The sequence below is a fragment of the Conger conger genome, chromosome 11 (genome assembly GCF_963514075.1).
Source record: "Conger conger chromosome 11, fConCon1.1, whole genome shotgun sequence".
Classification (NCBI taxonomy): Eukaryota; Metazoa; Chordata; class Actinopteri; order Anguilliformes; family Congridae; genus Conger; species Conger conger.
Genome location: NC_083770.1, coordinates 24,290,385 through 24,316,008, shown reverse-complemented (window position 1 = coordinate 24,316,008; position 25,624 = coordinate 24,290,385). Strand labels below are relative to the sequence as shown.

At 40.8% G+C, this 25,624-nt stretch overlaps 1 protein-coding gene across 1 annotated transcript; it reads right to left on the bottom strand.

Annotated features, from left to right (window-relative positions):
- On the bottom strand, positions 1-24,322 carry LOC133139921 (titin-like). The gene is made up of 13 exons (XM_061259398.1): positions 24,186-24,322; positions 13,561-13,697; positions 13,281-13,380; positions 13,106-13,191; positions 12,278-12,449; positions 11,351-11,533; positions 10,970-11,146; positions 10,805-10,845; positions 9,599-9,641; positions 9,026-9,140; positions 8,692-8,851; positions 8,291-8,443; positions 1-7,976 (listed from the first exon to the last, which is right to left on the bottom strand). Exons 2-13 carry the CDS (start codon positions 13,693-13,695, stop codon positions 2,631-2,633), a joined length of 6,711 nt encoding a protein of 2,236 aa, XP_061115382.1. The 5' UTR covers positions 13,696-13,697; positions 24,186-24,322; the 3' UTR covers positions 1-2,630.
- Positions 24,323-25,624: the final 1,302 nt, after the last annotated feature.

Here is a 25,624-nt window from a genome sequence, read left to right as displayed (position 1 = left end):
TTCAATAAGAAAAGTATTTATTCATTACCAGAGATAGTTACAAATCACAGCATTTGAAAAAGAAAGTTCTGCAAATTTTATTCAAAAAACTGATACACAGTGATAAAAAGTCTACCCTTATGAATGTGTGATCTTAAAAATAGTATATATAGAAAACTAGAGCAGTGCTATCGGTATGTTTAAGTGGTTCGTCAAGTTGGGATAATGAGATTACCTATTAACTATTTTCCATTGGATGTTTAATGAAGTGAAATAACCGACAGATTAAATTATCCCCAGCATTTATTTGGGGGATAGAAAAAGAATGCATATACAAAGTAAAAAAAATATAAAAAAAGCATTAAAAATATTTCATAATCTTCTTCAGTGAATGAGGGCTGTTCTACTGATTTTCACAAGTCTATAAACATTATCTAACTGCAATCAAAATCATTTTGGTGTTCTCTGAACATTTGAAACAATGCTGCACATTGCACATAATTTCTTCCATTTTGATGTTATAATAATTATGTGCATAATAAGCATCTTCTAAAGATGTGTTGTTCTTGCCTTATTTTGTTGGTCCAAATAATGGAAAGGTTTGGATTGCTTAATTTAAATCTTCACAGTGTGAAAGCTGATGTGGAAGTGGAAGTAACTTGATAATAAAGATAAGACTGTTTGGCTAATCACATCTTGCCATGTAGAAAAAAATACACATTTTAAGCAAACATCAAATTATAATATCACCTGAGTATAAGGACAAATAAACACAGGCTTTTTTTCACTCTTTCTCCAAAATACAGACACTACTGAAAAGTGGACATGGGGAAAAACCCATATTACTGCTCCCTCCTTTGGGTATCTATAAACACTGTAATCCAGTAGGAAATTAATGTGAAATTCATTCATTAATGGATAGATTAATCTAAAAACAGAGGGCAGTTCAATTATTTCCCCACAGAATATTTCAATGACTATTTTTTTCATAAGAGCTGGCCAGAATCACTTTGTGTATTTATCACAATCATTAAAAATGATAAAACGTTTGACTTTCAGCTCATTTAGCATTTTAATTGTTTATTGTTTTGGTAGATTAAACAATTATACAGTATCAAATATTTATAATTGAATATCTTCCTCATTTTATGAAAGGGCCCCCTGGGAAAGACAGGATAATGAATTATTTGAATGGTAGCATAGATATCCTATATGGGTGATTTGGTTAACTAATCTACTTCAATTAGGAAGAAGTTTCTCTTCTGAGCTAAGAGTTATAGCAAATACAAAAAAAACACTTGAATACTACTAAGAGCTGACATATAAAAAAGAAAATACTGTCTAAGTGCAAGCATAATATTCATAATTTGCCTTTGCTTCACAAACATGATCAAACCTTTCTATCTCAATTTTAAGTTGGTCATCTCAGATTTTTGCATGGCTTTGTATTTTGCATCAAGATTATATTTTCCTGCTATGCATGATTGTTGTTAACTATTCCATGAGTAAATGCAACCCATTTGAGGAGTGTTCATATGAGTGTTCATATGCGCTAAAACACCAGAGGTTGCTATCCTACAGCTGTGCAGAACATTGTTCTACTCACACCAAAAACCATGAACAGGACAGCACTTGTCATCTTAAACAGTCACACACTTAATTCTTATTTTTACAATTAAAATTATGACACTAAAAGTCATCCTTTTGCTGAATACTCACTAAGAAGCTTAAAACAAAAAATGTTGCTGATTTTAATGCAGAACTTCACACTTCAGAAAGACTGAACATTTTCAGTCTTTGCCATTGAACATATAACATTTATTTTAAAAAATTACAATGAATATTCTGCTATATTTTCACATTTCTTTGAAACATTATTTATTTTTACATAAATAATGACTCTACATTTCAATAGTTCTGAATATTAGTTTGTACACTTCAGAATGTCATTCACCAAACAGTACACTTTGAGTGCAACCAATTTGAGTGGAAGGCATTAATATAGGCTATGTGGTCTGTAGTTTCCTGTTCTGCTAGAACAAATGCTAGAAGACAACAAAACAACTATTCTGCTCTTTTTGGAGTTATTAGAGACACAGCAGGACCTAATTCCATCACCACTGAATATACTTCACTGGGGACTGCAATCCTCACATTTCTGTTTTTATATGAAACTGCCCGTTATAGTACAGTATGCATTTTACCAACAGATTGTGTCTGCTTACTTTCTACTTTCTCATTTCGCTTAATATCAGAACAAATATCAAATATCAGAACATATGTTTCAACATTGTTATGTTTGTGTGAATATGTGTGTGTATTTTAACAAATATGATTTACAGATGTTAAACTTTAGGGTAGGTACCTATAAATGGTCATTATATCATCCTGCACACTCTACATTTATCAGAATTCTGAACCTTACTACAGACCATATTACACATATTCTGCTGAGATAGTTTGAGTGCTTCTTGGAGGGTTTGCTGCTGGTATTCATGGTTTTCTGGGAATTGAACTTTGAGCTCAATTTTATATTATAAAATACATATATTTTTTTGGAAATCTTACAAATAGACAATGAAAAAATTAATGCCCTACCCAAATTCAAATCCCTTTCCTTTACAAATTCCTGACTTCCAGTTACCACATGCTTAGGTTCGGCTGCGGCGCGTGGATCTGCGTTGAGGTGTCATGTAAACGGGTTTTCTATTTCTTTTTGGATATTTTTTTCTCGCAGGCCCCTCCGACACCGCCTCCTCAGAGGACCCAGAACCCTTCTCTTCCTCCTCTTCGCTTTCTTGAGTCTCCTCTTCCTCTGACTCTGTTTGGTCATCTTCGGCCCCTTTGTGTTGCTGCTTGCTGAGCCGCTTGGATCGACGCCTCTGCACGGCCGCGCTTGCGCTGGCTTTTCTCTTTGGAGCTCTTCTCTGCAGCACTGGAGACTCGCCCACTTCGTCTGCCTCGTCCGAGCTCGGGAGCAGCAGCAGAGCCTGGCTGTCCTCTCCAGCGGTGGTCTCTGCTTCTGCATCTTTCTCCATTTTGGACTCTTCATCCCTTTCTTCCTTCTCTTCCTCCTCTTCTGTTCCATCAGCCTTTTTGCTGTTTTCTCCCACGGGTTCCATATTGTCTTCCTGCTCTTCAGTCTCAGCCCCCTCTCCTCTATCTCCAGCCTCCTCCCCTTCTGTGGGCATTTCTTCCTCAGCCTCCCCTGAATCTGCCGTGGCTTCCTCCTCTTCTATCGCTTTCTCCTCCTCTACCTTATCCACAGCTGCACCCTCCCCTGACTCTGCTGTGGCTTCCTCCTCTTCTATCGCTTTCTCCTCCTCTACCTTATCCACAGCTGCACCCTCCCCTGAATCTGCCGTGGCTTCCTCCTCTTCTATCGCTTTCTCCTCCTCTACCTTATCCACAGCTGCACCCTCCCCTGGCTCTACTGTGGCTTCCTCCTCTTCTATCGCTTTCTCCTCCTCTACCTTATCCACAGCTGCACCCTCCCCTGGCTCTACTGTGGCTTCCTCCTCTTCTATCGCTTTCTCCTCCTCTACCTTATCCACAGCTGCACCCTCCCCTGGCTCTACTGTGGCTTCCTCCTCTTCTATCGCTTTCTCCTCCACTCCCTTATCCACAGTTGCACCCTCCCCTGACTCTGCTGTGGCTTCTTCTTCTATCACTTGCTTCTCTTCCTCCTCTCCCTTTTCCACAACCGCAGCCTCCTCTGTCTGTTCCCCTTCCTTCATCTCTACTGCTTCAGTTTCCTCTGCTACCTCTGTCTTCTCTCCCTCCTCTACCACCTTTCCCTCCACATCTACCACTTCTTTATCTGCTGTCTCCTCTGCTATCTTTCCCCCCTCTTCCTCAGAGGTTTCTTTCCCTGCCTCTATTGCCAGCTCCTCTTCCCCTGCCTTTGGTGTTTCCCCCTCTTCCTCCATCACCTCCTGCACCTCACTCTGCTCCTCTTCCTCCTCTGTAATGCTTTTCTTCTCCACCACATTTTCTACCTCCTCCTTCCCTACATTTTTCTCTGTTTCCTCAGCTGATTCCTGGTCGTTCTTGTCCTCTTTCTGTGTTTTATTGCGTGTATATTTGCGTTTTGGTGTTACTGGGATTATTTTAGTTCTCTTCCGGAGGACTCTTGTTGAGCTCTCTTGTACAGCATCTACGTCCATCTCCTCATCTTCCATATTTTTATCTTTCACCTCTATCTCTTCCTCTGACTCCACTGCTGATTGGCTCTTTTTATTCTCTTTCGGTGATTGTTTGCTGAATCTCCTTGATGTACGTTTAGGGGTTTCCACGACTACTTTGGTTCTTCTTCTCAGAACTCGAATTTCAACAACCGAAGACTCATCTGCTGCCACTGAGCTCTTTTCTGCTGATTCTCTTTCTTCACTTGGTGTGGCATTGTTATCCTTCTCTCCCTCATTTTCTTCAACCAACTCCTCCCCTCCCCCCTCCTCTGCTATGTCTTGTTTCTCTACAGTAGTTTCTTCTTTTTCTTCTGAGCTTCCTTCCTCTTTCCCCCCTTCATTTTCCACTGTACCATCTTCTTCTTTTCCCTCTTGCTCTTTCCCCTTTATCAACTCAGGCTCGTCTTCCTCATCCAAACTCTTGGATGGTCCTCCAACATCTGCTTCTTCCTCAGTAGTCACATCTGTGTTCTTTTCCTCATTATGTCCTTCAGAAATGTCATCAGTCTTTTCCTCTACACTCTTCTCTTGTACAATATTTTTGCATTCCTCAATATCAATTCTTTCTTTTGATTTTTCCTCCTCCCCAATATTGCCTTCATCCACTATTTCCTCTGTATCCTTCTCCATCTCTTTATCATCCCCTCCACTTGCCTCCTTCTCCCCTTCTCTTTCCACTACTACCACTGCTTCCACCTCTCCCCCCCTTTCATTCATATTTTCAACCACATCCTCCACTACTTTTTCTTCCTCCTCCATAACCTTTTCCTCCTCTGCCACCATGCTTTCTCCCCCCTTTTCTTCTACCTTTTCACCCTCAGCTGATTCTTGCTCACTCTTCTCCTTCTTGTTGAGTCGTGTATATCTTCGCTTAGGTGTCACTGTGACTGTTTTAGTCTTTCTCCTTAGAACTCTTGTTTGCGCCACTGGTGACTCATCTTGATCCAGGTCCTTACCGAGTGTCTCTGCCTTTCCCCCCTCCTCAATGTCCTCCACATTCTCCTCATCTACCACCTTTTTACTCTCATCTACTACCTGTTCCTCTTCTACCACCTTTTCATTCTCATCCTCTACATTTTCCTCTTCTGCCACCTTTCCCTCCTCCTCTGGTAATGTTTGAACCTCATTCACCCTATCCTCTATATTTTCCTCTCCTACCTTCTCATTCTCAACCTCCATCTTCTCTTCCATCACCTTTTCACCCTCATCCTCCATATTTTCCTCTTCTATCACCCTTTCCTCTTCCTCTGTTAATGTTAGAACCTCATCCACCTTGTCCTCTACATTTTCCTCCACCACCTTTTCACTCTCATCCTCCATCTTCTCTTCCACCACCTTTTCACTCTCATCCCCCATCTTCTCTTCCACCACCTTTTCACTCTCATCCTCCATCTTCTCTTCTACATTTTCTTCCTCTACCTCATTTATTTCCCCAGCATTTCCTTCAGCTTCTTCCTCCCTCTCAACTTCTTTATTCTCATCTACTCTTGCCTCTTCCTCCTCTATCACTATAGTTTCCTCCCTCTGCTCATCAGCTGTGTCCTCCTGCACAGATGTGACAGTCACAATCTTGTTTCTCAGAACTCTCCCTTTTAGCTGAGGCTCATCTGTTTTTCCCTCCTCCTCTTCCCTCTCAATCCTTTCATCATCTACATCATCCTCATCTACATTTCCATCTTCGTCTGGCTCATCTACAGGCTTTTGTTCTGTTTCATCCTTCTGTTTTTGTTTGCTAAGGCGTTTGGATCTACGTACTGTTGTTTTTTTGACAGGTGTTTTGGCAGGTGTTTTTGTTCTGTTTCCTGTTTTTTCGCTACCATTCCCTTCCTGCTCTGTCTCTTCATCCTGATCCTCCTGGTCTTCTTCTACCTTTTCTTCTTTTTCTGCCTCTTCTTTCTGCTGTCGTTTGCTAAGTCGTTTGGATCTTCGTACAGTTGTTTTTTTGACAGATGTTTTTGTTATGTTTCTCAAAACTCTACTTTCCACTACTGGAGACTGGTCTTTTTCCGTTGTCTCTTCTTCATCCTCTTCCATCTCTTCCTCCTTTCCTCCCTCTTCATCCTCCACATTTTCCTCTTCCGCCACCTTTTCATTATTATCCTCTACAGTTTCCTCTACCACCTTTTCATTCTCATCATTTACATTTTCCTCTACCACCTTTTCACTATCATCCTCCATCTTCTCTTCCATCGCCTTTTCACTATCATCCTCCATATTCTCTTCTACCACCTTTTCCTCCTCCTCTGTTAATGTTTGAACCACATCCTCCTTGTCCTCTACATTTTCCTCTCCCACATTTTCACTCTCATCCTCCATCTTCTCTTCTACTACATTTTCTTCCTCTACTTCATTTATTTCCCCAGCATTTTCTTCAGCTTCTTCCTCCCTCTCCCCAACCTTTTCCTCTTCCTCAACTTCTTTATTCTCATCTACTTTTGCCTCTTCCTCCTCTATCACTACAGTTTCCTCCCTCTGCTCATTGGCTTTGTCCTCCTGCACAGATGTGACAGTCATAATCTTGTTTCTCAGAACTCTCCCTTTTAGCTGAGGCTCATCTGTTTTTCCCTCCTCCATCTTTTCATCATCATCCATCCCATCCTCCTGTACCATTTCATCTTCTTCTTCTGGCTCCTCTACAGGTTCTTTTTCTGTCTCGTTCTCCTTCTGTTGTTGTTTGCTAAGTCGTTTGGACTTACGTACTGTTGTTTTTTTGGCAGGTGTCGTTCTGTTTCTTAAAACTCTACTTTCCACAACTGGAGACTTGTCTTGTTCTGTTGTTTCTCCCTCTTCATCCTCATCCACCTGTTCTCCCTCTTCTTTCTGTTGTTGTTTGCTAAGTCGTTTGGACTTACGTACAGTTGCTTTTTTGCCAGGAGTTATTGTTCTGTTTCTCAAAACTATACTTTCTACTACTCGAGACTGGCGTTTTTCTGTTGTATGTCTACCTTTCTCTTCCTGCTCTGTCTCCTTGTCCTCATTATCCTGGTCTTCTATCTTTTCATCTTGTTCTCCCTCTTTCAGTTTTCGTTTGCTAAATCGTTTGGATCTACGTAATGTTGCTTTTTTGACAGGTGTTTTCGTTCTATTTATCAAAACTACAACTGGAGACAGAGTTTTCTCTGCTGTTCCTCCACCTTTTTCTTCCACCTCGGTCTTTTCATTATCATCCATCCCACCCTCCTCTTTCTCATCTTCTTCCTCTGTTGATTTTTCTTCAATGTCGCCCTCCTTCTGTTGTCGTTTGCTGAGTCGTTTGGATCTACGTGTAGACACGGCTGTGACTTCTGTCTTCCGCTGAACAACAGCCTTGCCCACTTGTGGAGATTCCTCAGCAGTCACTTCCTCCTTATCTTGCACTTCTGTCTCCACTTCCTTCTGCTCCAGTATTTTCTCCACTTTATCTTCACTACCCTCCTTTTGTAGCTTCTTCTCTACCTCTACTATTCGGTCATTTCCACTTTTCTCAGACACTTTATAGGAGACCTCCTTTACATCAAGTAGGAGAACAGCATTTTGGCAGAAGTCCTTGGGGATCTGGGTCTCTTCTGTCTCTTCCTCAACTGTGTCTTCCTGCACATCATCTCTCGGTGGGTTGGATTTGTTTTGAGCTTCTATCTTCTCCAATTCAAGGCTCTGTTCTTCATCATTCCCTTCCTTTTCATCTGCCATTAAATTTGAAGGAACTGCTGTGGGTTCGGGTGAGTGAGCCTCCTCCAATGGCACCGCGGCTTCTACAAGGGGACACTCCCCTTCTGGAGAGACCTCCTGCTCTGCAGAGTCCACTTCTTCAGGAACCGTATGTTCAGTATCCTGAATATCAGAGAGAATGACACTCCATATTTATCATGCATACAATTGGAACCAAACAGGAATGGAACAGAAGTATATACCTGTATTTTAGTGGGTAATATCTATCTACAATCTCACATGTAATATATATATATGTCAGATTGTAGCAGCATAGAGTCCGATGGCATATTTTTACAAGCAGCCAAAACTTTATGTAACTGAATGTGAGAATATACATGCAAATAACAATGAACCACCTTGCTTCTCTAAAATGCAAATCAATGTCACCTTTATAAGGCTACCAATGCCAGAGAGAAAACAGCTTACAGCCATACCTGTACCTCATTGTCCATCTGAATGTCCTCCATATGAACGTCATATTCCTGCACAGCTGCTGGCCCCTGGCTGGCTGCTCCCCCCTCGGACTCTTCCTCGGGAATCACAGTACTATCCATGGGCTCTGCCTCTATATTTTGAGGCTCAGCTTCCTTTAAAACAACCCAAGCAAATTCTCAAACATATAAACCCCCATCCTCCAGGCAACTTTACAGCAAAAGTCACACGGAATTTAAATTCCTGAATGAAAAATATGCTCACACTGCATATTATTAATCTGGATATTTTTCCACAGGAAATAGCAAGACAACAATGATCACAATGAAGGCCACAGCAAAGGGTAGATCATATAACTGCAGGTAGGTGAGGTAGGTTGCGCTCGCTAAAATCGATTGCTCACCAGGACCTCCTCCTCCTCCTCTCTTGCCTCTTCCTGTGGGGCTACAGCCTCCTCCAGCACCTCCTCATTGAGGCCTCCTTCCTCTGTCTTCTCCTCCCCTGGCTCACCGGCTACCAACTCTGCAGCAGGGCCTTCCACCACAGCTTGGGTTTCCTCCACCCTAAAGAACACACATTAGAGCTGGATACACAGGCTATAAACTCCACCCTAGAGCTGGGAATATCTGATATTATCTGAGCCACTAGGATGAATAGAGCAGTCTGTTTGGAGAAAACTGGTCACAGCATCCATCCATCCATTGGGGACCTTTATATTTGAGGTAATAGCTCAATACCTGTGCATTTTTTCGGGCAGGCGTTCTTCAGTAACTTCTATGGTTTCTTCTCTTATTCTCTTGCGCCTGATCTCCCCGCTCCTTGTACATGTTGACACAGGAGTGTCTTCCATGGCTGCAACAAAAGGTTGTAAATCCATTTTGGGTTCAATCAGGCACACATACTCTCCTGGTTACAAATTCATACACTCATATAATCATCATTTGTCTGTATATTACACATGTACTCATGTGTAATATACAAACTCAAGCGTCTTAATGAGTCAGTTTACACCTCATCCTGGATCATTTTGATCCTTCAACCTGCAGTACAGCTGAAGTTGAAGTTCACAATTGCATTTTGTTTGAAATAAGTTAGTTAGTTGTAGATTACTGGATTTCCTGAAAAAAATATGATGATAGGTACTTGGTAAGAAAAGACAAAAAGATGATTTAATAGATTAACAGTAAAAAAGTGGAATTCAAAATTAACTGGTATTTCTCTGCATAGCATTAAAACAGCTTGGTATACAGTAGTGATTTTCAAAATTATTTCAGTCATGTGACCTGCTGTTATTAATGTGTAATACTTGCCTTCTGCTGCTCTGATATGCTTATTTATGATCACCACTTCTTCCTGCAGAGTAAACACACTGAGCATCACACAATAAACTAGCTCCTGGTACACCGATCAGCCACAACATTAAAACCACCTGCTTACACCAGTTTTTCCATGATTAAAAATGCTTTAAACTGTATAAACCTTTCTATAAACACTTCATAATTTATAATATGATATGTATACTTATAAGCAGATAATCATAAATGAATTCCATTCAAAAGTTTAATTTCTAAATGAAAATGGAAATTTTGTAAGCTCATTGGGGGGAGGGGGTGCATTGTTTTGTTATTTAAATATCTTGATACGTATTTGTGTTCATGATCACATCTAGATAGATGTGTAGAAGTGCTTCAGGACCGGTAGAATTTTTCAGATTTAAAACTAATACCACGTGCCATATTTCAAAAAGCATGAGATCTATTCCTACATAGGAATCACCACATGCAGTACCATGTAATTCCAATGGAGGGAAGAACGGTGAAACAATTTCCACCTGGTACTCTGCTGATATATTTTATTTACAGTGCTCTGTTAATGTGCAATTATTTAAGTACACTGTAACATGTATTGAATTTACTAATTGTTGGACGACTGCATAAAAAATCCAATACATAGGGTTAACACTGTAATAATGTAGGCACAGTGTGATAATGACAAATTACAATATTTGTTACACTGTGTTTACACAGATATATATTGCATTGGAATCAGAACACTACAATGTTAAGTGTTATTTTGATTATTTTCTCTTCTTTGACATTTTAGCATCTTTATACTTTGTGTAATTACGCAAAGTTACACGGTTACTACTAATATACCCATCCACAGCTTGATATGTTCAGAATACCAAATTTATCTAATTGGTAAGTGAAAGTAATTATTACTATATAACTTTGTGTATCTACATATAAATACAAAGTTATGGATGCCAGGACTGATAGCCCATGACATTCACATGACAATTTTTAACATCTCTAGCTAAATGTTTTAATATGAAATGGAAACAATAATAAAATAAAAATGGAAACAAAGAATGGACTGGAATGCTAATGTGTTTCGGGTTGTTATAGCATAGGAGAGGTGTGCTAAACAGAATGAAACATCCTTTTTTGCTGGGCCGATCACATCCCTGATTGTTATTTCATTGTGTTTGACATATAAATAAAATAATAACATACCGTGATCTCAATAGATTTTGTCACAGTTCCTTGAATGGTTTCTTCCATTGTAACAACTTCAGTCTCCATTGATTCTCGAAGCAAAGATGTTGACGAATCCTCACCTGAAATAAAATGTACTTATGATTATCAGATTATGTAAGTCAATTGGAATCATCTGGAAACTTTTAAAAGGATGCCCACAAGCTGTATTTCCATGCCTGAATCGGGTTGCCTTACCTCTGAACGTCATTGTTTTGATCTTGTTGGCTATTTGAGACCTCTGAAAGGGGTGTCCTACACTCTGAACTTCCCACAGCAGCCCCGTGTCTGCAGGGTACGTTGTCAGATACTGTTCACACACTGTGGAAAGAGAAGGTAGAGTCTTCACATACTATTAAGCTATTAAATTATATTTCACTTTGTGAATATGGATGGATGCTTAGTCACTGCTTGTAGGATGATAACCTCAGTGACTTTAAACACAAAAGAAAACACAAAAATATGAATCAATGGCCCAAATACTTTTTGTACAGTATTTTACATGATCCCTATCTGGATTCTCACCTCTGTACATGGCTGGTGTGAGAGGGTATTTCAAACCAAGAGCTTCCTCTTTGAAACAATCTACAAAGTCTTCCAGAATCCGAAGGCCATATCCGTGACCACGCTGGGCCTTCCGTACAAACAGGGAATCCATGACAGGAAGCTGATAGCACTGCGGTGTCAAGTAGCTTTCAAACAAGCTGCCTGAGGGACAGATAACAGGCATCAGGACAGGGCATATACCCGCTCTACTGAAAAAAGCCACTCGGGTTTACCATAACCTCACAGATCACAGTACTCCAACATTTCTCACAGTATGTCGTAAAGGCTCTAATAAATAACTTTTCAAGTGAAATAAGAAAAAAAACAATATTGCTATCCAGTGCCACAACTGGATACAAATGTTTAACCAAAAAGCACTTTGTATAAATGTCTTTACTTAATATTGAATTATATTACTGTAACAGCTACAACTAAGAACACTGTCAGCATATAGGATGTACACATGAATGAATAATCTTGCCTTTCTAACCAGGAAATATATAACTTTTAAATACACAACATTGTAGATAGACATCTGAATTTGAAATCTGTGCTCAAGCAGCTAGGGATGAGGTGTCAGAATTCAGTAATGTACAGATCCCATTGCATAAAGTAAATTGCAAAGTATCTTGTGCTTATGAGAAATTAACTTGTGCACACAAGATACTAACTCAATTTGAAGTAAGAAGGGGCACACCCCATAAATAATTAAAGCATTGTTGATCTACATGATGTAACAGTCAAAGCAACATGAGAGCAAATATCCATAAATTTTTTGAAACCTTAACCCTGAGGTGTAACTGAGGTAACGTTAACATTTTTTGGATGCTTTGCAGTGTCTCCACGAACTAACATTTCATAGTCACCCAGTGATGTAAATAAACCAGTGAAGTAAAGTTTCAGTACCTTCAGGTTTGACTGAGTAAAATCCAATAGCCTCTCCATCTTTCCAGAGGACTTTAGCAAAATCATTTTCACTGTGACAAAGAAAAGGTACTTCATTTATTTCCATTTCCTTGGCTCTGTACACTATGCGGTTGAGAACATACAGCACAATCCTCTCCCCGAGTGTGCTCACCTAGAGAGACGAAAGCACACAGGGAATGGTTATAACTGTCATGGGTTTTAAAGCCTGGTTATAACTGCCATCTCATAAAGCACATCCGCTCTTCATGCAAAATTCTTACAGGGTAAGAAGGGACATTTATCCATTTCCCATTTCCCAGGCGGAAAACATGGAAAAAATATAAAACAGCTGTTCACCGCCCTTTCATTTGGCAAGAACACTTACTCCAGCCCAGGGCCATTTTATTCATTTTGGGTTTTGCCACTCAATTCCTTTACATATATCACATCACTCTACATGATGAAATGACATATATATATATATATATATATATATCAGTACATACTGTATATCAGTGCTACGTCATTCTACATGATGAAAAGACATATACATATGTCAGTACATATTGTATATCAGTGCTACGTCACTCTAAATGATGACAGTATGTCGTCTGTACACAAGGCCCAGAAACCGAAAGCATCCCAAATAAAATATCTGTCTCTGATTCATGTTACGCCATAAAAATATACAGAGAATAGTTTTATGTGTGCCAATCCTTTCACTCTGATATTGGTTTTCATGAACAGCCTACATGGGTTAACAGAAGTTAATACTATAATCCTAATCAGCTTAATTATGTGGAATTACGTTTGGTTTGGAAGACGCACCTTCTGCAGACCCTCTCTAGCGGGGTCTGAGGTTTTGAGGATGTCCTCCACAGCCCACCAGCGGTCTGCCAGGTGCAGCGCTACAGCTGGACACACAGAATGCTGGGATTGAAACAAAAGGACTCACACTGGCAAGGGGAGAAAGATCATAATGACCGGCAATGCCAGGGTTCACCTGTGGATTGGTCTTCAGGAGAAAAGAGAGCCAGAACCTTCTGATTGAGGTCAGCTCCGTAAATCGGGACAAACCCTGCTGTGGATACGCTGAGCGGAATCTGTATGAGAGGGAGGGAGAAAGACACTCCATTCACAAGGACACTTAAATGACCATTAACATCTGACAACGTTTTGAGTCAGCTTTAACTCAGTGAAATCAGTCTTATAAAAATCCAGCACAGCAAACTCAAAACCCTGAAATGGAGTATCTGACACTGGGGAGCGGGATGCTGTCCTACCTGTTTTGAGTTGGGCAGTGTGAAATGCTCCGGTCGGTCTGGGTTGCTGTAGAGAAGATTAGACATGTAGGCCTCTGCTGAGCGCTGCAGATCTTCCTGGGTTGTGGAACCCAGGACATCCACAGGGAAGTCCATCCCTAGGACACAGGATAGAGTTATTAGGCACAATAATTAATAACTTTACTTGAACTGCAGACTGTAACACGCACCCTTTGTGAAAAATAATATCACAATACACAGACACACACTGTCTTTCTTCTTTTTAAGTTTTTAGGACTGGGTTTTTCTGTGTGTCTGTAAGTCTACAGGACTGTGTGTTTCTGTGTGGAAGTCTGTATGACTGGGTGTTTCTGTGTGTAGGTCTGTATGACTGGGTGTTTCTGTGTGTAGGTCTGTATGACTGGGTGTTTCTGTGTGTAGGTCTGTATGACTGGATGTTTCTGTGTGTAAGTCTGTATGACTGGGTGTTTCTTTGTGTAGGACTGTATGACTGGGTGTTTCTGTGTGTAAGTCTGTATGACTGGGTGTTTCTGTGTGTAAGTCTGTATGACTGGGTGTTTCTGTGTGTAGGTCTGTATGACTGGGTGTTTCTGTGTGTAAGTCTGTATGACTGGGTGTTTCTGTGTGTAAGTCTGTATGACTGGGTGTTTCTGTGTGTAAGTCTGTATGACTGGGTGTTTCTGTGTAGCTCTGATGTGTGCACTACCTGTTACTAACCCTGACATGTACCTGTGATGAGCTAATCCACCTGCTAAAGCCATACTGGTTTCACCAGACAAGAAAAAAAAAAACACAAATCTGCAACAGCATCCTTATCAGTTTACTCTCAGCCATAAAGACTTGCTGCACTTAATACAGACAGTTAAAGGTCAGCAGTATACACCTGATTCTCACTGACAAAAGGATTGAAGATTGTGGACAACATATAGAAATAAAGCTGCAACTACTGTAAATTCCTGTGGTGTGTTTGTTCAGTAGGTTCTCTTACACAATGTGGAACAGAAACCAATGTGCAGAGTAGCCTACACATGTTCTGTATGTTAGGAAGTTCAGAAGGACATTGCCTTATACACAGTCACATAGACCAATGCTCAGTGTCAAAATACACTGTACAGAAAGCTCAAATGACTGGTGAGGGTGTATTTTGGAAAGTAGAACTCGCAGCATTAAATAAAATGTTAATGCCTATGACTTTTTTATTTAATTAAGATTTAGCTGAGCTGAATACACTATCTAAGTGAACACATTATAATCCAATACAATAATTTCTTTATTGGTTGACCGTTTTGGCAGATAGCCTGTTGGACCATTAGCCCTGCCTTTCATTTCAGTCTGAGAATTTCAGCACAATGACATCCTTCACACAATGTGACAAAATACCAAAGACTAATTAAGAAATGGTCCACCAGCCTAGTTATCTAGTTAAATTTATGTGAGGAGGCTTTGTTCAAAGATCTGCTGTAAAGACATTCAGTATAAGGCAGTGATGATAAAATAATTAAACAGGAACTGGATGCGGGAGTGAAGGCACAGGGTTTCCTTTTTTTGAATTGCTTTAGAGAATCTGTTTAGGAACGTATGCAATGTTGAGTCGACCTACAATACATCAGTCCAGTCTAACAGCTGTGCTTTACCTAATGCTTTAAAACAGGCTGGAGGCTATGCACTGAATAACCTCAGCACAGGTGGTAATAAACTGATGATGTTGCAAGCTTGGAGCCAAAGTAGCTTGTCCAAGTTGTGAGGTCTAATATTTCTATTGAACTTAATCTAAAACATGATGATTGCTAGATAATTCTTAATGGTACCAACTTATTTTTAGTTAAAGATACTTTAGTAAATAAGTCATCATGTTGTTTAATTATTAGCCATTTGCTCTGAGATCATCATCAGGCTTGATTGATGTGTAACTAATTACTGAAACTGGACTTCATTACAGTTTATCATGCTTCACTCTCTTTAGGAATTCCCTTAATCTAACAACACAAGGTTATACAAATTGTTATAACAGAAGCACACCTTTAGAGGCCTACATGCATGTTTACTATGCTGATTTAGCCTACACGCATGTTCCACTGTTTTAAAACTGTGAATACCCCCAGTAGCTTTGCTAAAACGTCATGTATAAGCAGAAATTACAAATATCTTCAAACAAGGAATTAAAAAATATATATTTGGGTGTTTGATTCAATTTTCTACACTGAGCAGGGGAATTGATGTCTGGTATAGATGTATTTATTTTCTTCCTTACTCCATCAACATTTGTGGTTGTGCAAGCTCGTCACGCAGTTACACACACACACACACACACACACACACACACACACACACACACACACACCACACAGTTTCCCCCTGGCACATGTGAGAGTGAATGTTGGCTGCAATCAGAAAGTCTTTACTGGATAGCAGCTTGGCACCCTGATCTCATTATGTTTAAGTTCTCATACTGAAGTAAAACTTGTTTTTTGCATGTCCTTTTATTCTCATAATATACAAACTACAGACTGCATCATTCGGAGCAGTCACCATGGCACTCAGCCAATTCTGTCAGCTGTGACTCTGCTTCCTATCGGACACAACAGTACCTCTGTCAGCTGTGACTCTGCTTCCTATAGGATACAACAGCCAACTCTGAACCCTGTGTGGAGCTCCAAGCCAGAGGCAGCCCAGGAAGGGGTCAGAGCGATACTGTAGGCATGCATGTACAAGCACAACCCCAGAGTTTTGGGTGGATGAGAATTGCAGCAGCAAAAATACTGTTTGACTGTATTATTTCTTGCTAATTTTCAAGTGTTTTCGTGTTTGGTTATCAATCAGTGTAACAAAAGCTAGCACTGAAGTGCTGTCCTGGATAGCAAGTCAAACAAGATAATGCAATGGCTCAGCACATAATGATGCATAATCACATAATTATGTCATATCATAGCTATGTCAGCATGCAGGATGCAGTGATGTGCCAAAAGTAAGCAAAGCAAGACACAGCATGAACTTGTCTGAGCACAGAGAGACTTATACCACATGAGACCTTGACTGCTGGTAATAATTCCTGTTTTATCTCATATTTTACAGCAGTCCTTTCTGAAGTGTATACAGGTGCCTGAAAGCAATCCCAAGGCCACACTCCACACTAGCTATCACACAATGCATTTCAGCCATTATAAATTTAACATGACAATCACGCAAAATGAACAATCACTGTTCATTTTGTAAATGGTTGGCATTTATATAGCGCCTTTATCCAAAGCGCTGTACAATTGATGCTTCTCATTCACCCATTCATACACACACTCACACACACACCAATGGTGATTGGCTGCCATGCAAGGTACCAACCAGCTCATTAGGAGCATTTGGGGGTTAGGTGTCTTGCTCAAGAACACTTCGACACACCCAGGGTGGAATTCGAACCAGCAACCCTCCGACTGCCAGACAACTGCTCTTATCACCTGAGCCATTGTCGCCCCATTTTGTCAATAGTAAACAGAATATTAAGAATTTAGAGAACAGCATGGCTCATTATATACTGGTTTTCACTGTGTTGGCACACTCTCAGAAATAAATTGCCTAAAAAGGTACAAATGCTGGTTGCAGGGGTGGTACTCTAATTGCACATCAAACTTTCCACCAGCCAACAATATATAATAAATTCTTACCTTTTTTGCTTGGAAAATATATTAATTTGTACCCAAAGAGAACATTACTGTAATTTTAGGGTACACTATGGAAATTTGATCCTTGAAGAACAAAAAGGATCTGAGACTGCGCCCACCAGGAGAACAGTTACCCCTGCTTTCTGCTCCATGGCTGAGGCACAGTAACAATGAAGCTCTTCAGTCGCTCCCCACAACTGTCAATCATATCTCCATATAGTGGGTCTCTACGGAATAACTGGCCTTTGCACATGGGACTGGACCAATCCTGTGCTGGTGTACATGGGTTTATCTGCTGTTGTGGATGAATAGGGCCAGTCTGGACAGAGATCCCTCACACAACCTGTCTCACACATGCAGAAGAATTCCCAGAATGCAACAGCGAGCATGGCGGTTAGCGGCTTAGCGGGACAGTGAGCTGCTGGTGCTAAGCCTGGTTTCACTGCAAGCGCACACCTGTCACATGTAATCTGTGTCAGACACCAGAGAGGGGCGGGTGGGGGGGGGCACAGTGTTCGAACAAGGCAGGCCATCTGCACATACAGCCAGAACAGCCAGCTGAAGCAGGAAGATTGTAAAATGGAGGGAGATGACAGGGAGCTTCTCTGATTGGTGGCATAAAGAGTGCTCTGTCCATGGTAGAGACCATGAAGAGGAATACTGTGTGGGTTCAGGCTCAGATCTGGGGTCCGTCACTCCCCATCCCTCAGTGTGTGGACGGCTCACTGTAAGGCCCTGTCAGCTCATCCTCTATGTAAAGTAAACATGAGAAATGGGGGGTCCTGGGCAGAAATTGGAGTTCCTGGGCTATGTTCAGAGGGTGTAGTGAAGGTGTCACATGTCACCACTCTCTTTCAATGGCTCCTACAACAGAACACATCAATGCTGCACATTGGTAAACTACAGTGCTGTGCAAACACTTCCTGTAACCAGTTCAGAGTCTTTCAATTCTCGCTTTTGAAAATGCCCCCCCCCCCCCCCCCCCCCCAACACACACACACACACACACACACACACACACACACACAACACCCCCCGCCCATCCCCCACGCCCTGCTCTCTAACTCCACATTCCTGCAGACTACATCTAATGTCAGAGGGGAAATTTTAGCCTTCAGTAAGGTCTGGCACAGTGCTTCACTGTGGGTAAAGCCAACAGGCCTCAGGACTGGGGCTGACTGCAGACGAATAGCTGCCATATAGTCAGTGGCAGTTAGTGCAGCACAAAGGGTTATTTCCACCTCCCACATGCACATACACACTCACACACACACACACACACACACATATACAACCACACACTCACACCACACGCTCACACACAACCACACACATACACAGACAACTCCATATTCTTTAATAGTTTCCAACTTTGCATGAAATTACAAAAACCTTCAAAAAAACCTGGGCTGTCACTACCAAAGTAAAGAACATTGATTTCCTTCCCCTACAGAAGTTAATGAGTAATTTTTATGGTGGGATTTTAACTTTGAGTCTAGAAATACCAACTGGGGCACAAGAAGGTCTCATTCTGTAGAACCAGCAAAATCTTATGCATTGGATTTCACTAGCTATTCATCTTGAATGCATAAAAAACTTATATAAATGTGCTTTCATGATGATGTACCAAAGAAAATGCGCTTCACCTTTTGAAATATTGTCAGTACTGCCAGATTGCCATTTGTAACTTGATTTCCTTTCTTACACATATTTACGGTTCTTTCTAGGGATGTAATGTATCTAAGTTCATTTTTTAAATTATTGTATTACCCTATACACTCACTGAGCACTTTATCAGGACCACTATATTAATACTGGGTAGGGCCTCAAAACATCGTTCTACCATATCCCGAAGGTTTTCTATTGGATTCAGATCTAATGACTGGGAAGGCCACTGAAGAACATTGAACAACAATACTCAAATATGCTGTGGCATTCAAGCGATGATCGATTGGTATTAACAGACCCAAAGTGTGGCAAGAAAACATTCCCAACACCATTACACCACCACCAGCCTGGACTGTTGACACAAGGCAGGTTGGATTCATAGATTTATGCTGTTGTTCAAATTCTGACTTCTGTATTCTGTATGCGTCAGCTGAAATCGTGATTTATCAGACCAGGCTTAGTTTTTCCAGTCTTCAACTGTCCAGTGAGCCTGTGCCCACTGAAGCCTCTTTCGGCTTTCCTGACAGAAGTAGAAACCAACGTAGTCTTCCGCTGTTGTAGCCCACCCGCCTCAAGCTTTGACGTGTTGTGTTTGGTAATTTTCTGTTGACCTTTCTCTTCAACAAGGCATATCCGTCCACAGAACTGCCGCTCACTGCAAGTTTTTAGTTTTTCACACCATTTTGAGTAAACTCCTCCTGACACGTATCTGCATGATTTTATGCACTGCACTGCTGCCACATGATTGGCGGATTAGGTATGAATAATTAGTTCCTAATAAAGTGCTCAGTAAGTGTATATTTCACATTTTAATTTAAAAAGTAAATAAAGTGAAGGCACACTATATTACAGGGTTTTAACAGTTTCACCACAATTCACCACAACTTTGGGCAAGACACCGCCATACTGAGGAAGCATAAGGAATCCTATGCTTATTTCAGACACGCTTTCATAAGTCAGTCAATTGTTTAAATTAAAGATTAACTCTAAATCCTGTGAGTTACAAAGTGAAGGCTAGTAAAACCTTTTTTCACAGATACAGTTTGGGAAGTAAAGTCTGATGATTTTATTTTTTACAAATGTGACTGTTGAGTTTAGTTGTATTATTTGTTTGCCAACACAAGCACCTTGGTGAGCTTCAAGTGCTTGTGGAATTGTATGACAAACCTACTCCACCCTACCTTGTGGTGTTTCAATTAAGCACCATCCACCACAAAAAAACGTTCATCAGGAACGCAACCTTTATCCCCATTATCACACCCAAACAGGTGTGTTGGTGTTGAGGTGAAGGTACACAGTGTCCTGCCCTGTCTTTAACAGGAAAGAGAGCTTCTGTGTCAGTGGGAAGCCCTGGATCTGACACACTCACCAGAGACATACCTGGCAGTGAAAAACAGGCCCAGCAAGATTTTATCTCATGTCATGTAGCCACAGTGCCCAGGGCTAATATCGTTAGCATATGCTCCCTCCCCCAATGCGCTTTCATGGGTATGCTAATGCTCCCTGCTAGTCTGCTAGCTACCAGGGAAGTAATAACAAGCAGTCACTTGCCTGAGAGCCTCAGTGTGCTTTTACTTTGTAATACATTTCCAACCCCATTCCTTGCCATGAAGGCTGGCTAAGGATACAGAACATCAGGTCACACAGAGTGAAGACTTTGTATTTTATATGTGAAAATCCTTACTAAAGTAAACTCACTTAATTCAACTGAAGATGGCTACAGTTTGAAATTGGTTTGAGAACCATACATAAACTTAAAAAAGCTGTATTTAGACTGCAGCTGGAATAAACCTGAACTAGCTGCTCAGCAGGAGGTCCTGAAGAAGTTCTCCGATTGGCTTGAACAATAATCAGTCAGGGCAAAAGAGGGAACCATTTTGTGGACAGACTTCAGGGGGCTCTGGTCTGGATCGATGCCAATGTAACCACAATCACTCAGCCATTTTACTTTCACAGTTCTATGGAGACAGGGGGCAGATGTAGATAGACGCACACCAAGCAAACTCTCGGTAGATCTACAACATGCATTTCTACACAGTGGCTTTTCCATTTGGGGCTAGTGGAGGATGAGCGTGATAGTGTCTTGATGACTAAAAGATCAACATCAAATCTTCAAAAGAACCTCTTGGAGAGAGAACTGCTCAGATGACGAAAATGACAAAATGTCAAGACAAATGTGTGAAACAAGCAAGTCTCTTCCAAAAAGCACACTGCACACCAAATTAAAATATAATAATTTATATTTTATAATAATAAAATCTCCCTGAAACCCCTTGAACTATAAGAGACTCTCACTCTTCTGACCCCCATCCAAAACATCATGCCACATCAGCGAAGAGGGCCAAGTTCAACCAAACATTCACAGGAGGACATTGAGGCAGATCAAATGAAATGCATGAAAACGGGATTCAGACACACCCCTGCCAGTCTTCCCCGAGCCAGTAAAATGAGCTTCCCAGCTCTCCAGACACTAGATATCACATGGTCTGCAAGAAAAGTGAGCAGAAACAATCCTTCCAGACCCCCAAAATAATGCTAAATACGACACAGAGTGTATGTTCTTTTACGCATTCAGCAGAACGTAAAAGTACACGTTACATAACTCTATAAGTGGCCTTGCAGGAAACGCAGAGCAACACCCAGCCTGGGCCCCCGCTTGTGGGATGGAGGCACTTATAGAATGTGACGTCACTGGAGCAGCTCACAAACACAGCCTCTCTGTTACACACCTCCATTTCAGCGCTGAATTTACGCAGGCAGTTAAACAGACTCCAGCTGGCTTCAACCACCCGCGCTGAGAAAATGTCCTCCTGTGCACCACACTCATCCAGCCCATATGCTTCAACAACATTCACCGTCCTCAGGACCCACAGAACAGCACACAGCTCTGCTCTCTGTGACTCCAAGAGCAGGTCAGTGAGAAAGAAGGTGATGGTGTATGAGGCTTTCATTTGGATAGGCTTAGAGCCACTGTCCACAACATTATCTCAGTGCGGCTGTGTGCTGTGGCTGACACACACACACGCACACGTGCGCACACCCCCCTGTCAGACGTGATTACAAGCCAAGCTGAAACTTGGTTAATGCGCTGCGCACTGTGGAACCAGCTGAACTCCACACCGTCTCTGCCTCCCAGCGAAGAGCTGGGCGTATCGAAGAGAAGTCCCAACAAAGCAGAAATTAAGCCAGCATTCAGGAGAAAGATAAACCTCCAGCACAAACGTGAACTTTCTGTGTCACTCCTTTTACTGGAAGGGACTGCAACTTTAATGCTGCAGGAACTTTATCAGCCTGGGACAGGTGGGGGGGTCTTGCTTCGCCTTATCTGTTTTGAAAATTCTATGGCAGATTATTGATTTTTTTTGGGGGGTCAGAGATGGTGCGCAATCTTTAACTCTGCAGTTCAACAGTGCACTAATAGCAGAGTGGCCCATTATGGAACATGCATGAGGACTCAGCCGTAAGCTCAGAAAGCAGGGTGCTTTGCACCCTTGCACAAGGTGCTTCATCTAGACTGTTTGAATACACATAGTAGTTATACACATTTGCATATCGATCATAGTGACTCTGCCTGTTCCCCTCTGAGAAATCAAGTTTCAGAAGATATAGTTTAACAGGAAGCCTATAAACTATATTAGCAGTCTGTATTTTTTCAAACCTACAGTCTCATTCCATGCAGACAAAACTTGAACAAACTGCAAGACCTGAGCAAAGAAAACATTATGAAATACATGCCTGTGTGGCCTCATTTTAAATGTTTTTATTCAGTTAATAAAGATAGAATGTCCTACTTATTGGTTTACTCCACAATGATTACTGTAGAGAACAATACTACATAAATGATTTAAAGTGTATGTACATCAATATTTTCCTTTAACTTCATAATTGTCTGGCGTGATCCACCAGATTCAAGTCAAGTTGATTCAAATTATAAGGAAAGCCAGTGGACCAAAGCAGTAAGGTTTAAGTGTAAACATATAAGTTCAAACGACAAGCTTCGGTTGTTAATACAGTTTGTGGGCGGGGCTCATGTATGGCTGGTCTGATTACATGCAAGATAACAACAACAAAAAAACAAGAAAGAAAGAACAAAATGTTACCACTATGGTAGTGTAATTGCTTAATTGAATTTTATACAATTTCAGATGAGCAGTCCCAGGAACAATACTCTTTATGTGTATTTAACCCAAAGCTCCCTTAGCTTGTGCAGTGAATTAACATTTTACACAAATTAACACCTAATTGTGCAAAGGGTCTCCAATTATGCAAGAATTGGACGCAAACTGAACAAAAGACTGCAGCCAATGGTAACGAACCTAAAAGAGTGACTTTGGTTGTGTTTGATCAAGTCAGCCAGAAAAATGGCCTCACGCTCTGGAACAAAGGCCCCAGAATATGTGGAAGTGAAGAAATGCTGCGAAGACAGGGGACCATTTCTGAACACAAAGGGTGGGTGTGTGCGGAGAACTGCCCGCCATAGCCTACTTCAGCCGAGCAGTCACTGGATCCAAACACAAGCGCCCACAGCGAGCAGAACGACCCACATCTAAACTGTTGATAATAATGAGAGAAACTTGATGGTGCTAAGACTTAGGTTTTTTATTCTTATTCTATTTTTGAACCATCTCACAAATAAATAAATTCACACTAAATTAGAAGCAATTTTAGTTTACTTTGTAACGCAATTTTTCTTTTTCAGAACAATAATCTAAAGCCTATGTCCAAGAACGCATTTCTCAGTACCTTGCTTTAACAAAGCATTTCTTTACATTATTAATTCATTATTGTACACTGGAACACGCCTCCATTGGTTAACTTTTACACTTTATGTTTGCAGTCGTGCAGATTTAAAAAATCGAAAAGAATGCAGTGTTTATGATTTAATGTTTTATAATGTAGGATATTTCCCATTTCTGTAATAAAGCGCTTCTTTTGGGAAGCAATTGCATTGAAAGTGTCTATTATCGCTGAGCGCCTCCACAGAGGCTTACCTGATGTAATCAAAACAATGTCTGCACATTCTTAGGCGCGCAATGTCCGCGTTACCACGGCGTAGCAAGAAAATATTTCCAAATTAATGTCGAGGAAAGCAATAATTTTGTCAGTTGCACACGTATAACGTTCTCAGAGGAACGAATTTATCTAGAAATCCCTAATCGGCTATTGGTGATGCTTTTTCGACTCGTTGCGCCATACTACTACAGGGAAATTCGTTCTACATTATACACAGTAGAATTTGAAACACTCAAAACGACTATTAAAGGGCGCGTCGCCGTCAGTGGCCAATATTAATCGGAAACTCACCTCAGTTTTGTTGTAGAGTCTTTTTTTCTTCCAGATATGTTTATTTATTTAATTTAAATTCCGTAAACCCCTTTGATAGTAGTATTACGTGTTCGTACTCTGCGCTCGCTCTATCGCACGCTCCCCCTACATTGCCCGCGGCCAGTTAGAAGAGGAGTCTGTGTACAATCGTGTTACATAACCTTATCCAAAGCAAAACACTCTCGGAAATCGTTTCAGAACACGCTGGGTCTTCGAAAACAACGCAGACAATCACAACTCTCACAACCTTGGTCGAATAAAGAAAAACAAAACATAATCATATGCGATCGTAGAAAATACACTGGTTTGTTGTTCATATTCTTTTGTAATGAATGGTTTCTCTCGAACCAATCAGCATCTTTGTGTGCATTCAAAAAGAACTTCAGTGTGTATTGCTGAAGCTAAACGGAAAGGCGAATGTTAGAACGGAATTCATGTATCTGTATCTGTTTCTGTAAATGAGCAACACAACAAAATGATCCGATAAAGCATTGATATTGGCATTAAAAATACTCATTTAAACATCCACTGCCACGCCCCCTCCATTCGGAACCCTCGTTTGCCCTAACTCAAAATCCCATTATAGGCTAAGGTCAAAGATTATTACAGTTGAAACGGTTTAACGTAAAGGAGGCTACTTAAACCCTACCTCCAGATAAATCTTTCAAACTCCGGACTGCGGTCAACGTACAGTCGACTTTCCCTTGATTGCGTTTGTCATTCACGTTCTTATAATGAACACGCTGAAATATAATACATACACAATGTGCATTCATGTAGTTACAATATATTGCACACATTTTATGGCATATGAAATATGTGTGAGTGCAATGACATGTAGCAATCCACGTGGGTAGTGTAAAACAACAGTGTCACTGCTGGAGGCTATATCAGAAGTTACAAATCTGCCTGAATCAATAGCGAATGAATTTGGTTTAAACACTGGAACCGATTAAAAACTCCACCAACAAATAAAGACATAAGGGCTCATTCTTTCATTCTTTCGCAATTACATATTAATACGTCTTTCCCCTTTTGTTTCTTATTAATTGCCACATGTTTGGTATCGGAGAAGCACGCACACAACAAAAGCACACATTTGAGCTTTTTAATGTAGGCCTACATTAAAAATAGAGTGATTATTCAGTCATTAAAATATTGTTTGGTTATATATATATATATATATATATATATATATATATAATAATTTATATTTAATAATTTGATATCTACATGGCCTCAATGGTATGTCATGCAGAGGACTGTCAGCAATGCCTGACACTTCAAAGACAAAAATAGTCAGAAGCAGTATCTACAGTGCTATATATACCGCAGTGAGATGAATACACATACAGACTTTACCTTTCCTATAGGCAAAATTAAAAGCATTCGCTAAGAATGCCAGCCCATTCACTTAC